General features: G+C 35.3%; 1 protein-coding gene across 2 annotated transcripts in view; it reads left to right on the top strand.

Annotated features, from left to right (window-relative positions):
- Window positions 1–14,864, top strand: part of PXDN (peroxidasin) — a 90,437-nt gene that overhangs the window by 20,654 nt on the left and 54,919 nt on the right. For both annotated transcript variants that reach the window (XM_040598315.1, XM_040598314.1), the window contains exons 2-3: window positions 10,512–10,583; window positions 11,632–11,703. In XM_040598315.1, the coding sequence (XP_040454249.1) occupies window positions 10,512–10,583; window positions 11,632–11,703 (144 nt within the window). The remainder of the gene's footprint in view (window positions 1–10,511; window positions 10,584–11,631; window positions 11,704–14,864) is intronic.

The following is a 14,864-nucleotide window of genomic DNA, read 5'->3' as shown; positions in this document are numbered from 1 at the left end:
TTTCTTCAGACTGCAGAAAAAGCGTTACGCCTCTTAGAGCCATACCCATACTGTTAAAAGGAGGGGGTTTTGTTTGTGTGTTTTGGTGGTGTTTGGGTTTGGTAAGATATAATTGTTTCTAATTCTCATTCTAAAGTAAAATTTTAAATTTCAAAATACATTATTTCTGCAGTGGATGTATTTTGGAGGACTCTGAAGGTGGATGAGACAGAGCCATGATCATGCCATGGTAAAATTTCCATGTGTAATTCTTGACAATTAAACCTGCATGCCTAAAACTTTGAACCAGTAAATCCTGCTCGAGTCCTGTTAATGGTAGTGCATAGCTGGTTGGAAAAATTGGCAACAAGGGCAGCAGGGGGATCTACAGACTTAGTAAGACAATACTGTATTGCTTTTCGTTGAGTTCACATTTAAATGTTTTCCTTTCAACTCTAATGAGAAAATAATTGTTATTTAAAACAAATCCTTAGCTTTTGGAGAAGGATATATCATAAGCTCTCCATTCACCAAAGCTGTATCTGATAAATGTATTTTTAAAGACTTATAAAACTGCAGTCTCTGCCAACAAATCTTACATATTTGTGCAAATTGGGTATTATTTTAATTAGATAATTGATGCATCAATCAGAATTCATTCTTTATGCTTTTTTAAGCATGGTTTTATGATCAAGGTGAGTATTGCCAAATATTCTGACTCCTGTTCTACAAATTTCAGTATTTTTGTGATCCTACTGTTTTTGTCACTAAAATTATGGAAAACTAAATGTTATTGACTATGACACCCACACACCGTGTAAGAATTATGTTTTCGTTTCCCATCTAAAAATGCAGCTGATTTATTTTATATGCTGAGTGCTGCTGATAATAAAAATCTCTGTGTAAACTGAAGAAAATCACATATTCTATCAGTAATTAGACTGGGGAAGAATTAATCCAGAAAATGAATTGCCAAGAGAAAGGAGAATGGTGTAATTTTGTTCGTAAAAGAATAGCTAGAGCTAAATCTTAAAACCAGTAAAAAAAAAATATCTTGGTTCCTCTGGTATTCTAGAAAATGTTACAGTGTTAGCAGTGAGGTTTACTACAAGTAGTGCTATAGCTGAAAGTGAGGTTTGGTTTTATTTTTTTAAAGTGGTGGCCTTCTCTTTGTTTGTTCAACAAAGTGACACATTTTTTTACAGGGCAGTAGTTAAAGCAGCATTAAAGTGCCATTGACATCATCCAGTTACTGCACTGACTTGATTATATAACCTCTTTTGTGCAATTTTCATGCTCTGCTCTGTTTGAATGTTTTTACTATGCTGATGGCTGTTTTTCATTTCCTGCTGCGAGCACCTTCAAAAAAAAAAAAAAAAAAAAAAAAAAAAAGAAAAAAAAGAGTAAGACTAAAGTAGACATAAGCAATGTAGTCTTGCTGGCATTTGCAGATCTTTTGTTCTGTGTTGAGAAACATAGTAGTTTGGCATTTATGGTATAGGTTATTTCTGCTGGGTAGAAATTAATCTTCAACTGTTAGAAAAAAATATTTTTCTCTTATTTTGTTCTTTTCAATTTGCCAATGACAACGTGATCCAGTTAAGACATTTCCTACCTTATTAAAACATCTGAAGAGAGCTAAACAAATGATAAATGCAATGGTCATTCTTTAACTTAATTTATTAATTTAACCTATTAAATCTAATAGATCTAAAAATCTAACATTTATCTATTAAGTTATTCCCTGCTTCTTTCTACAGCAAAAGGAGATGAACTAGTTTGCATTTTTTTCCAGACTCAGTATATATAATGCAGCTGGAGAAACTGTCATTTTTCTGTTTTGTCAGTTGCTGCCAATCAACACTTCATAACTAGCCTTACAGATGAATAAGATGAGTAAGAGTGCATTCTTTCACACGCACATCTTCTTCAGACTTCTTATCTCTATCAGAAATTTGTAACAATGAGAAATATATCCTTTTAAAGTAGTTTGCATTATTCCTGCTAGTTCTTGCCAAACCAAAGCAACTGCCTCCTTTTAATTTGTCAGATTAAGGTAATAAAGATTATATGACCATACAGATCAGTGTCACATACAGAGGAAGAGGTTTAGCTTTAAATAGTTTTCACTGGACTTTTTGAAAGTGTCTACCTTTGAGGCAGGGAGTTGGGCATGGAGTTTGTTCTTTCATGATCCACACTAAGCATTTGAGTACCTTTCAATTTTTAAGATACCTAAGACAGTAGTATCCTTTCAGATATTTCCATTTTGGTGCTGTGATGATTTTTCTTATGTGAGGAAATATCTCTGTATTAAAGTTCATTTATGTCCTAAATCAGTGCTGAAGTACTGGTTAGCCCTTGAAACAAGGTCATGAGATACTTATCTTCACTGCTAATAAAAATCAAGATTTGATTTAATTGGTAAATGCTTCAGTACTTTTCTTTTTTAGTGAAAATTAATAATAGAAGTCATTAATGTGTCAACATCATGTTTCAAATGTCAGTGTATTTATTATACAACGATGTTGATTTCATTCATATTGCCTTTTTCTTGTCCAAAGCTAAAAGATAAGTAAATATTTTCAGTTTAAAGTATGAAATTGGATACTTTCAATACAACAGGCTAATACAAATGCAGATCTTCTAAATTTGAGTTTAAATGCATTGATCTAGTTCACCAATGGTAGATCTGGTGCTTTGGCTTTATTTTATCTTGATGGATACTGTTTTTTGAGAAAACTGGAAGCCCTACTTTTTTGGCATTCTTATTGTTTGTTGGTTTCATTTATTCTGATTTGCATGTAGGGTTTCTTAGCATCAACATATGAATGTGATTTATAATCTATTATATTGGAGATCTGTACGCTTAAAAATAGTCCGCCAGAGCAAGTTTAGTAAATCTAAGTGTATCATGGTGTTTAGTTTGTTCTGTTGATGGCATCTAACATTATTAAGCAAAGTAACACAACATTTTCATTTTGGACAAGAAAAAGTTATGACAAATGGAAATTATCAAGGGATCTTCTGAAGTTCAGAAATATAGGTGCTGTGGAACAGTAGTTCTACCCGAAAAGTACTAAGTAAGACATAATCTCATGTCACAGAATTATTTGGGGTTAGTACAAGCAATGATGATTAGACTACCTATTATCCTCCTTAATTTCAACAGTGAAACCAGTAACAAATAGATGTATTATTTAAACTTTATTCCTTAATCTGAGAGGGAAATGGGATTGATAGCCTATTTTTGCATTGATCTTTATCAAAATCAGGAGGGATATAAACAGAAAATGAAATTGCACATTGTGCCAAAGATTTTCCATTTGCATGTAGAGTTTTTCTCTCAAGCATTTTTAAATAATAGAGCAAAAGTGTCTAAAGCAAACTAAGTCATCTCCCTTACTTTAATCTAAGATTTTGCACGTGTTATTTGGGAGATATGTTGGTGATTCTAGCTGTTAAATTTGGAAACCATTTCCTATGTTACATTTCATAAATCTTATACCCTAGCAAAAGAGCTTTCAGATTTATTTTGCTTTCATTTCCATCTTGCAGCTAGGAAGATGTATAACCAGAATTCTGAGTATTTTCAGCTGTCTTTGCTCTTACAAAATATTTTATTTAAAGTTAAATGTCCTGAAAGATTTTGCATTTGGATTTAAGTGTACTGGAACTAATTCATAGAGGACTGTGTATAATAAAATACTTGCACAACCTTTAGAAATGGCAAGAATATTTGTTGCGGTACAAGATTTGAAATCTCTGTAATTGCAGCATTTCTGTCAGATGTGTGTGACATGTAGAGTATTTTGCTAATGCCCCGATGCTTTGCATATATACGTTATTTCACAAGATAAATGTTTTTAATTAAATCATCACATTATACAGTGTTTCAATATCCATGTTAGAACTGGGTAATTGTATGAGAGAGATGTGGCTATGAATGAAGCAGTAGTTACCATGTTATTTTTTATTTTCCCCTTTTTTAAATTAAAGATCTTAATATAAAGTTTTTGTGTCATCATAGTTTCTTCTGACACAAATCACAATTGAAAAAATGGAAAGCCATTTCCTATATACCCAGCCTGTAGCAATGAAGGGATCTCAGGGAAATCCTCCAAGCCCTAATAGCTAGTAGGGTACCCAGTCTGCAGGCAGAGATGGGAAGGACATGGCTGGTGTGGAGCAAGCTGAGAAGCCCGGGCGTCCTCCTTCCTGCTGCTGCTCCAGCAATTCCTCATAAAGAATCTGCCCATAGGACAACACCTTTTGTATTAGGTACTGATCAGCTGGTGCTTATTACTTGGCATCAGATAGATTGTTATCAGTGAGGTGATGACTGGGGGTGACTTTGTTTTGATATTGAGTATCTACAACTTGATCCGCAGGCTGCTGCCCATTGTGGTGCAAGACAGGGGGTACATGCCATTGTCTTGACAGCCCTATTTTAAATCAGTTCAATTTAGACTAGTTCATGATTTTTCTTAGTTTGATGAAGCAACAGAATCTTTGAAAGTCAAACATATGCAAAAAGGAATCTGAATTAAGATTATTAAACACCAAGTTTAATCTTTTATAAAAGTAATGAAATGTAAAGCTTTAACTGTCCTCTGTGTGTTGTTTTGCAATAATTAGAAAAGCAAAAAAATAAAGGAAAAATGCACTTAATGTATTTTTTTACAAAAAATTTACAGTCTTAATTTCAGTGCATGGTTTGCTCTGAGTAAAACCAGTCTCTTCTCTAAAAGGGATTCCTATATTTCAAACAGTGATATGAAACAGCTGTAATTAACTTTTCTTGTAAGATGCTTGATGTATAAGGTCAGTACATTTGAAAGCTTTATTGCTTGCTGTGTCCTGTGTGATTTTCGTATTCCAAATATTTATTAACGCCTTTTAGTATTTATTACTTATTTTCTAAACTATTATTTTGTTAACTTGCAATGAATTTATATGCCCAAACGTTGCCTTGCCCCATCAGGATGTGTTAACAGAAAACTTTCGTTACTGTGCACTGTTAGTGCAAACTTTAAATAGGGCATTCTGGAGTGCCAGGGCCACAGGAGCATTGGATTGTATGGTTCAGTAGCAGCTGTGTAATGTTTTTTAATTATATGATTAGAAGTTTTCACTGTGATTAATTAGATGAAAGTATTCTTAAAAGTTAATTTTAAATCCTAAATTGGAAATAGTTTACTGTTGTTAGGAATGGGCAGTCTAAGCTGGGGAGACAAATGGAGACAGCTCAAATATTTATTAGGAAGAATTTATTTTCAGACAAAGTGTCTGCAGCACAGGTCTTGATCACTTTGTCACAGAAAAGAAAACATACAGATACTGCATTTATTTATATGCAATACATCTAGGTTGTACATGTTTTCATAAAACCTCATTCACATAACAGCACATAAGAAGCCTGGTAAGCAACTGTGTGTGTGCACCCCATTTGCTGCATGCTTCCTGACCCACGGCTGTTGGGCTGTTCGTGGTGCTGTGGGACCCAGACCATTCCCAGGCACTGGAATGCAACTCTCAGAGGTGTCCAGTTGCTAAATTGTCAGTGTGCTCCCTGGCACGTTCTTGGCCTATGCAACCTTACCCTCCATGAATTAGCATAGAGCAGATGATGCAGGGCCAGGAAAACAATCCTGAGAGTATTCAGTTTACTAGGCACCGTTGACATGTTCTTTTGTTTGTGGCATTCAGGGAAGATGTAATGCTTCAAAGTGACGCGCTCAGCTTCTAGGGAAGTCTATGTGGCTGAAGTGTGTTTTTACAATTTAAATCGTTAAGCTGTGGAGGGTTGCAAGAAGGACAAAAATGGTAACTATTGGTATTTAGGATATTTTTATGAGTTGACAGAAGGACAAGTTTTAAGGTTTTACACAGGAAGGAAAGTGCATTTTTGTTGTAATGACTCTTCTTTTCTTTATGTGTGTGTATACATGTGGCTGTGTTTGAGGACCAGAGCTAAGAGTTAATGCTGTTAGCAGAGTGTTTTAGGAGATGAGGCAGACTTTGTCTGAAGAAGATGCTTAGGTACAGGACCACAAGCTAAGAGAATTCAGTAAAAGAAAGCAGCAGTAGCATACACTTCCCTAGAAGTATTGTTATGTTGTCTAAGTATAATTTTAAAGGAGTAAATATTTTCACTGTGAAACACAGTGAAGGAGGCAATCCCAATTAGGAGTTGGGTATGCAGTTTTTGTTTGAAAAACTAAATGTGTGACATTTAGGTTTGGATTATTATGCAAAAGTTATTATAGTACCTTAAAAATCACGTCATCATCATAGGTGTTTGCATAATTTTTATTAGTTGTTTCATTTGTTATTTAGAGATTAGGAAGGGGAAAAATGACAGTCAGCAACTGGGGTGGACTCCCTCAGTCTGCTGTTTTAACCTTTTGGTGCACTGGCTGGTCACTGGAAGTCAGGCTTACTAAGCCCTGAAGCACAGCATACAGCCAGGGTGCAGTCAGTTTGTAGGAGCAAAAGGAGGGACAATGCAAAAGGTGGAAGAGAAATGAATGGGCAGGGAACAGGCTTTTGTGACTAAAAAGTCATGTGGCAGAATGGTTGGGCAGGAACTAGTCTGGGGAAAAAAAAAAAAAAGAAACCTCATCATGCTGATTAACCACACATTATTTCAGCAACACAAAATGTCTTTGAAGAGCTGAACCATAATGGCCTGCTTGAGCTCCCCTTACTCATTTTTCGGTCTAACACAGTCCTCATTCCTGCCATTCACTCTCCAAGGGGATGCTTCCCTGTGCTCTGGTTGCTGTTACGCTTTTGCTCTAAGCTCTTCTCCTGTCTGTTGAAATGTGGTCGGTTCTCAAGCTGGACACAGGATCTGTACCATGGGAGGATGACATTTCAAGCCTGAAATAGTGCTCCTGTCTAGTATGGAATATGTTTTTCTACAGTGGTATGGTAGTGGTAACTGAGTTTTTATCAATTTTTTTTAATCACCTACTGAAACAGATTTCAATTGGCTTTGAAAGAACTGGTGGATGGCTGATTCTCCCCTGTGCCATTGCTGTGGAGTTAATTATTTCCACATCTCAGGGGTTTATAACTTCACGCTTGTTTTTAATACTAAACATGTTCTAGAGTAGTTGCAGTCACTCCAAATTTGCTAACATCTGCAAACTTTGTAAGCTTATTTTCCTCCTACCAGGTTGTCTCAAAATATTTAATACCTTATGGCAGACCTCTGCTGGGTTCTACTTGATAGAGTGTTTCAGTTCAATAACAAGTCTTCGCTTAGCCTCTTGTTTTCCCAACCAGTTGAACACCTGGTTTATAGATATTTCATGTAAACCATATTTCTCTGGTTTGTTTATGTGAATGGCCTGTATCAAAACCCTTAAACTAATGTATGCAATATATAGTTTATTTCCTTTGGCTGCTTGGCTTATTATCCTGTTATATAAGGAAATTAAGACAGTTTGAATTTCTTCTTGAAAATTCTATAGTGGTTATGACTTAACTTCTATCTTCTGTGTACAAGAAATACCTTGTGAAGTGTAATTATCTTAATTTAGAGAATGAAAGAGGTTATGTGTTCTTTATTTTGAACAGCATTTGTGATCTGCCTCACTTCATTTTGGGGAATTTTGTGTGGGAAAATTAATGAAAAAGCTTTGAGTTGACACTTAGAAGTGTTACTTCCTTTGAAGAAAGAGCTCCCCTTGGAAGGAATGTGCCAAAATCATAATCCTACATTTTAGTAAGATTAACATTGTTTTTTCTCCAATTTTAATGTAGCCGGAGTACTAGTTTTAAACAAAATATGTGATTAGTTTTTATAGAAATGGCTTGTTTTCATCTTGGCTTCCTAGGAAACATTTTACTTACAGATACCAAATGTACTGGGCTCTAGGGAAAATTTGGGTGCTGTGTTTTGTTACAGCTTTTTTAGTACCTATATGGAGAATGAAAGTGAATGGGTAGGGTTTCAAATATGATGTGTTATTTAGTTTTAACAGCTTCATATGAGAAGGGCAATAGTGTCAAGAGTTGGGGTAAAATATCACTTTATGCAGTGATGGTAAAATAATATGAATTATTTTGATTGGCGTTGCTGATCCCTAGTTATCCTTGTGAGTTACTGCAGAATGGATTTGACACATCAGAAAGGTGCTCATTTTGATGCTGACTCATAGAGGACATTGCATTCATGAAAGTTACATACTTATTTGCTTCACTGCAGGGAATAGGCTTGCTTTTCATATGGACAAACATATATAGTTTACATATAAAAAGACATTCCAGGTTTGGTCTATTCCTACTTTGCGTAAATATTTATTTTTAATTGTGGAACTTTAAAAAAAAATCAATTTGAAAAGTCTCTTGTTGTTCAGGAGCTAACTATTGCTAGTTGTAATAGTATTTTGAGGTTTTTGAAAAATACCCACTTTTCAATATTCCATTCATGAATATTGGTTTTTTGCACTTTTGATTATTTTAATCAAAATTAAAATGCTGCTTTGAAACACAATAAAATTTCAGATAATTTAGAAAAAGGTCTCAATAATCATGCCCAATGATGGAATCTTCTCTATATTCTCTCAGTGAAGGCTATGAGATGCAATGTTTTTTTAGAAAATCTCAGCACTTGAGATTCAGTGACTCATAGGCAGCATGTCTTTCTCGTCAGGGATGTGTGTGTTTTGTGTGTGAGCGATAAAAAAGTTTTGCTGTAATGAAGAAGATGCTTTTGTAATGAACAAATTCAAGCCGTGACAATTTCTGCTTCTTGCTCTGGAAATCCTCAGTTCAGCGGGCAGTTGAGTAAGGGGGCTGTCCTGCATGTCTACAGGCAGTTTAACTATGCATCTAAATAAGGGATAGCAGTTTGCATCCCTCATTTATTCCAGTCACTGATCAAATATTTTGGTGGCGTGTAATGCAAACAGAACCACATGTCTAATCCTTTCCTTACAATGAACCGTCTGTATCCTAAACCACTTATGTAGAAAAAGTCCTTCTGAGGCCATTATTCCAGAGCTGAATAAGCCCTGATGGGCTGATTGATGAGGAATGATGCTTAAGCATGCTCTGTGCAAAAGACTTAAGGCAACTCTACCCCCCAAGACTTACAGCCTCAGCCAGTGGAGTTATATGGGATTAGTATGCAGCTGGCTTTTTCTTGGCTTTTCTAGATTTCATTTGACTAAATGAATTCTAGAGACACTTCTTGATAACATACTACCTGTTAAAATACAGTGCATATTCGTGTTTTAATGAGGGCAGGTTTTGGTATAAAGATTGACATTATGACAAGTTTATGCCCTACCTTTTGAAAGCAACCGATAACTGTGTGTTCTAGGAAAGACAATGCAATAACTGTGGTCTTTCAGATTTTACTCGCTTTCTGTTTGTTTCCCTTCTCGCTTGTCGGGGATTATACCGTCCTGGTGTCCTTGGTGCCTTGGTGTGCTGCTAGGGAGGGAACAGGGCAGGTGTGCTGTCCTCCTTCCCTTCTCCTGGTCTTGATCTTTCCTCACAGTCCCTGTCCCACCTGTATGATCGCCCAGGAAATCTGTTCAGATTGCTAATCAGGCAGAAAAGTGTTTTCTGGTGGGTTTTGTGTTGTGGGGTTGTTTTCGTTTTGGGTGGTTGTCGTTGTTGTTTTATTTTATGTGTGTATTGCTGGTCCCGACGACTTGGTTTAATCAGTTTCTGAGCTGCTGGGAATACAGCAGCCAGTGCAAACAAGCAGCAAGACTATGAGACTCGTACCCAGTGGAGGACAGGAGGTGGGCAGGGGTGAAAGCGCTGCTGCCGCCTCTCTGCAGGAGAGAGGTGTGAGACTGGCACAGCCCTGGCATTTCCCCACACCCCTGCACGGCTGCCATCTTGCTTTCTATCCCTGCTCACTCTACAGCACCTTGCCCGAGAAACTGGTTTCCTTCTGATTTAAGAAGTTCTCATTAAGGTATTTAACAGGAAACCGAAGATGGTAAAAACATAGTACAAACTAAGAGAAAGTAAAATTAAATAAGCAAATGGACAGCTTCATACAGCTGGATTTACAGATTTTAAAAGCAGGACAATAGAAGGCACTTAAACCTCCTTACCCAAAACACAAAAAAAAAAAAAGTCTTAAAAGTTTTGAAAGCTATTTCTCTTTTCCTGAGTGTTTTTTTCTGATCCAAATTTTTCAATATCTGTTTACTTACTGTATTATTTACAAGTAGCTTTTAAAAAACATAGACGATTCAATTCAGTGAAACATCCCATTGCAAGTTGCTTCACTGTGGAAGAGAACATCCTTCGTGACCACAGGTTTGACTTGGATAGAGCCTTCAGCGCTGACTGCTGAGGCTGGGTTTGGTCAGTCCTCTGCTTAGACTTGTCAAACAGTGTTTGGATTTGTTTTGCCTTCTCCTGCTGTCAAAAGCTATGGTTTATGGATGGAGGCTGGTCACAGTGGTCACAAAAGACTTGTGCTTAGTTCAGTTTGCCATGTGAAAAAATACATAGGTTTTTTATAATGTGATTCTTCTTCCTTTATTCTACAGAGACCTAAGATTTAATAGGATTAAAGAAATCCAGCCTGGAGAGTTTAGACGGCTTAAAAACCTGAACACACTGTAAGTTATTTTTCAGCCCTAAGGCCCTTTCCCCTTTTGATTTAATGTGATTAATTTGATAATGTGCCAAATTTGCTCACTTATCACAGGTAAGTAATCTCAAAAATTTCATCTGTAGTATTTACACAGGTGAGGGAAGTGGGTTTTAGGCTCAAAGTGTTTGAAAACAAAATCAGATATATGTATATTAAAATAAAAAAAGGGAAATTTATTTCTATCCTAATGTTTTATTAACAAACTTTAATTTGAGGTATGAAAAATACAGATATTTGCTGTATAATTTTTTCCAAATTGTGCTAAGTGACTTTAGTGCAATATTACATGAGAAGTCATGGAGTTAAACCAAAGCTATTCGAAGGCTCAGAGTTGCAAATGTGGTGCAGTTACAAAATATTTGACAAACTCTAGTGTTTTGAAATTTCCTATTCTAATGTGCTCACTAGGACTGGGAGAAGTTGGGAGGAAGATTTTGTTCCTAATCAGCTGCTTTTTATGGAGGTCTTTGCTAGTGATATCAGTGAGCTTTCAATCACTTACCTATTTATCCTACAAGCACATAACACATGTATTGAGAAATCTTGTACTGTGTGTTCACACCAGAATACAGTTGTGTTGCAGTATGGTGTAAAGGGCCCAGTACACCAGAATATTGCTAAGATTCATCTAGGAAAAGTCACTTTAATGTACCTGCTAATGACAAATATTTGTTACTATTGATTTTATCAATTTCAAACTGATGTGTAGATTTGAGACCAAAATTTTTTCCCTTCATCCTCATTTCAGATATCTACAAAACTGCCACATTTTTTCAGTTTGTAGATATTTTTTTACTTTTTAAATTTCTTTCTATTTTTTTCAGAATCTTCTGCAAGGTAGTGACTTTGAGCATCTGTAAGCACATAACTTTTCTTCTAACAGTTACTGTTAGGGGAAAAATATATATTTTTTTAAGTTTTCCTTTTAATGCTACATTACACCTGCTGTTACACATTTCCCCCCCTACTATTCCTGTATGTTAAAATAAATGGCTATTTATTTCTTTATATAGGCTTCTAAACAACAATCAAATCAAAAGAATACCTAGTGGGGCATTTGAAGACCTTGAAAATCTGAAATATCTGTAAGTTAAATGAATCTCACTTTTTGCATCAATGTCTAACTGAACTTCTTCAGTGGGAAAGTGTCTTAGTCTGAGGTTGTGTTTTAATCTGATCCACTATATCAGGAGATAAACTGCTTTGAAAAATCTGTGAAATTCATTTATGGGGTGGGGACAACTGTGAATCTCTTATTCTATATGAAGGTGCACTGAGATTTGCTAATATAAGCCTGATATCTGTAGGCAGTAGTTTTTAAAGAACTTACTAGTTGCTGTTTATTACATGCATCTTAAAACATAATTTATAAAGGGATGTGTTGAAAGGTTTAGGAAGTCACCTCTTTAACGGTTCACTGAAACAATCATACAGGTACTTTTAAAGTTTATGTTTTGAAAAGTGGCTTAAAAAGCAGCTAGTCCAGGATTTGTGTCTGCAGAAGCTTGTAACTTATATAACTTTTCTCTTACAAATTTATACTACATTCAGTGAACAATTTGGGAATAGTTAAACAGCTTGAATCAAACATAAAATAGAAAAGTACCTATATGATTTGCCATAAGTTCTATGTCTTCAGGCACCCTCTATTTTTTAAGACTAACTCCTCCCAATTTTAGCAAACTTAACAAGTGATTAATTATCTGAATAAGCAAAAGGCATAAAAAATGTTATTTTTATCTTTATAAAAGACTGAAGCTGAATAGTATGTTGTCATGGATTCACATCTCTAGTCTCTGGAGTCCACCTTATCTACTGTCATGTAGAAAAGTTTCACTCTGTTGTTTTGGAGTATTGATCGTTGCCTGAATGCTGTATAGCAAATAATGGTCACTTTGAGATTCCATTGTTTGCGCACAATTCAGAAGCTTAGCTTCATCTGGTTTTCAAGAATACAGCCTGAATAGCTGTAAGGAGGTGGGAGAAGGGAGGAAAATAAAAATCACGTAAATTTGTGCAGACATGTTCCCTGGTTTTCCAAGCTGTGTTTGATTACATTTCCTGGTCTCATTTTTATGTGTATTGTTTTTCAGTAATAAAATTGTTTAGATACAACAGGAGGAAAAAGAATATTGAACAGACTGTCCCCAAATAGTTATTAGTGTCCACGATGATTGTATTTGTACAATAGGTGTTTGTATGGTGGATCTGGTAGTGGAGTATGTAAGGTCTACTAATTCAGGATGGCTAAGCTTCTTTCCATGGTCAACAGCTGTGCAGAAATATTACTTGGTTCTTAGTTCTTTATTTCCATGTTTGCCTTTGCTTAGCTATCGTAAACCTGAGATAAAACCCAGCTATGCACTCTGCTCAGCTCAATAAAAGAGTGAAAAGAGGTAACTGAACTATGATTTGTTTTCATATACATGTAATAATGTTTAGATCTGTATTGGTAAGAAAATTGGAATATAAAATTCAATGTGGTAGAAAACAGACAATTTTTTTCCCAATAGGATCAACTGAAGTATAAATTAGGGGGGAGAGATTGTACAGAACTTAGAAATATTGTTCAGAATTTAATATTATAAAACCAAACAATCTGGAATATTTGAGGTTTCATATGGCCTGATCCTATGGATATTTGCAAACCTAACTTGTATTGTTGTTTTTCATTAAATGAGATCATTGGTCCGTGGTGTTACTTCTGTTCATATGAGAACTCAAGTACTGTCTGAAAATGTATAACTCGCTGAGTAATTTTAGAAAACCTGTCATTTCTCAGTGGCTTTGATTTAGCAAAACATAAGTGTATATAAAGTGTGTAACCATTAGTAAATATGTATGTATAACTTACAAAAATACTTGTAACTATATAGTTATATATCAAGTATGTAAGTATAAAACATAATACATTATAGTTTGAAAAAAATAAAAACCAGTGTCTGAGACATGTATGTTAAGGCCCATTCCTGTACCTCTGCTGATCAGTTTTTGTGCTTTTGGACAAAATATTTTTCCAGCAAGTATTAAACCCTAGAATTTTCAAATGCTTCTTTGTAGTATTTATTTGTAAAGTTGAGCATAGAGTTTTATGAGGCACACATGTTTTCAGAGTTGTCTGTCTGAAGAATAGATTTTGACAGAATAATGATAGCTTCTAAATTTTCTGTGCATTGAAATTACTCATCATTGTAAAAGTGATCTTTACATTATAACAAGAAAATTATGCACGTATGATTTTTGTAGCTTATTTTTTAGGAATCTTTGTAATCTTGTTCCATATGCAATTGAAATTTTGACAGTTCTGTAAACAGTTTTGTGTGCTCTTGCTATGTTGTTTCTGGTAATGATTTGTCTTTGAATTCATATACTAAAAGCTGGAAAGAAAGAAACGTAATTATTGTTCTGCTATGAAACCAAGAGGATACCTCCCCCCCACCCCCCAACCTTTCTCCTTTTCTGTCTGTCTGTCTGTCTTTGTTTCATATACCTTGGTGTTGGCAATATGGTCCCTTATTAAGGGTCAAAAAGGCATTAGTAGCTTGGACCCCATCCGTAATATATATATTTTTTTCTCTGCGTTTCAGTCATTCTGTATAATTTTTTAGATCATCTTCTGTTCCCCCTTCTACAAAGGATACTGTAAACACTCCTGTCTAAAATAAGCTTTAGAAGTTGATATGAGCAAGACAATTGGTAACATTTGTAATCTGTTGCTCCTGATGCAAGATTTATATGTATATGTGTACATGACGTGTATGGTACACTGAATATATTTAATTGACTTCCTGTGAGTTACTCAGTTTACTGACTACAGGTGGTAGTACAGAAAGAAAAGCTTCCCAGCCTTATAATATAGATGCAGGCAGATTTGTGAACGCTTGGTAGAATAATCCTTCCTGATCCTGAAAGCCAACAGTTTAGTCTCCAAGAGAGAAGATAATTGGGAATTGAAGGTAGACGTGTACTACTGTTTTAACATGTAGGATACTAGAGTATTTGGAATCAGCAGTGGGAAAAATGAGGTTAAGTTAAAAAGAAAGTATTTTATATTTTTCCTTGTCTCCTCCCTAAATTTAGATTAGCGATTTAAAAAAAAAAAAACAACATTCCAGGGAAGGTGCTTGGTATTTACAGAACAGTAAACTGAAAGCTAGTGTGAAGTAAGTGAAGGAAATAAAAATGGAGAATGAGAAGAACTTTGGCAACCGCATTAATGCATGTTCACTTAGTTAGAAATAGAGAG

Source organism: Falco naumanni, chromosome 6 (assembly GCF_017639655.2).
Source record: "Falco naumanni isolate bFalNau1 chromosome 6, bFalNau1.pat, whole genome shotgun sequence".
NCBI lineage: Eukaryota > Metazoa > Chordata > Aves > Falconiformes > Falconidae > Falco > Falco naumanni.
The sequence above is the reverse complement of the archived record's forward strand: the minus strand, read 5'-3'. Positions and strand labels throughout refer to the sequence as shown.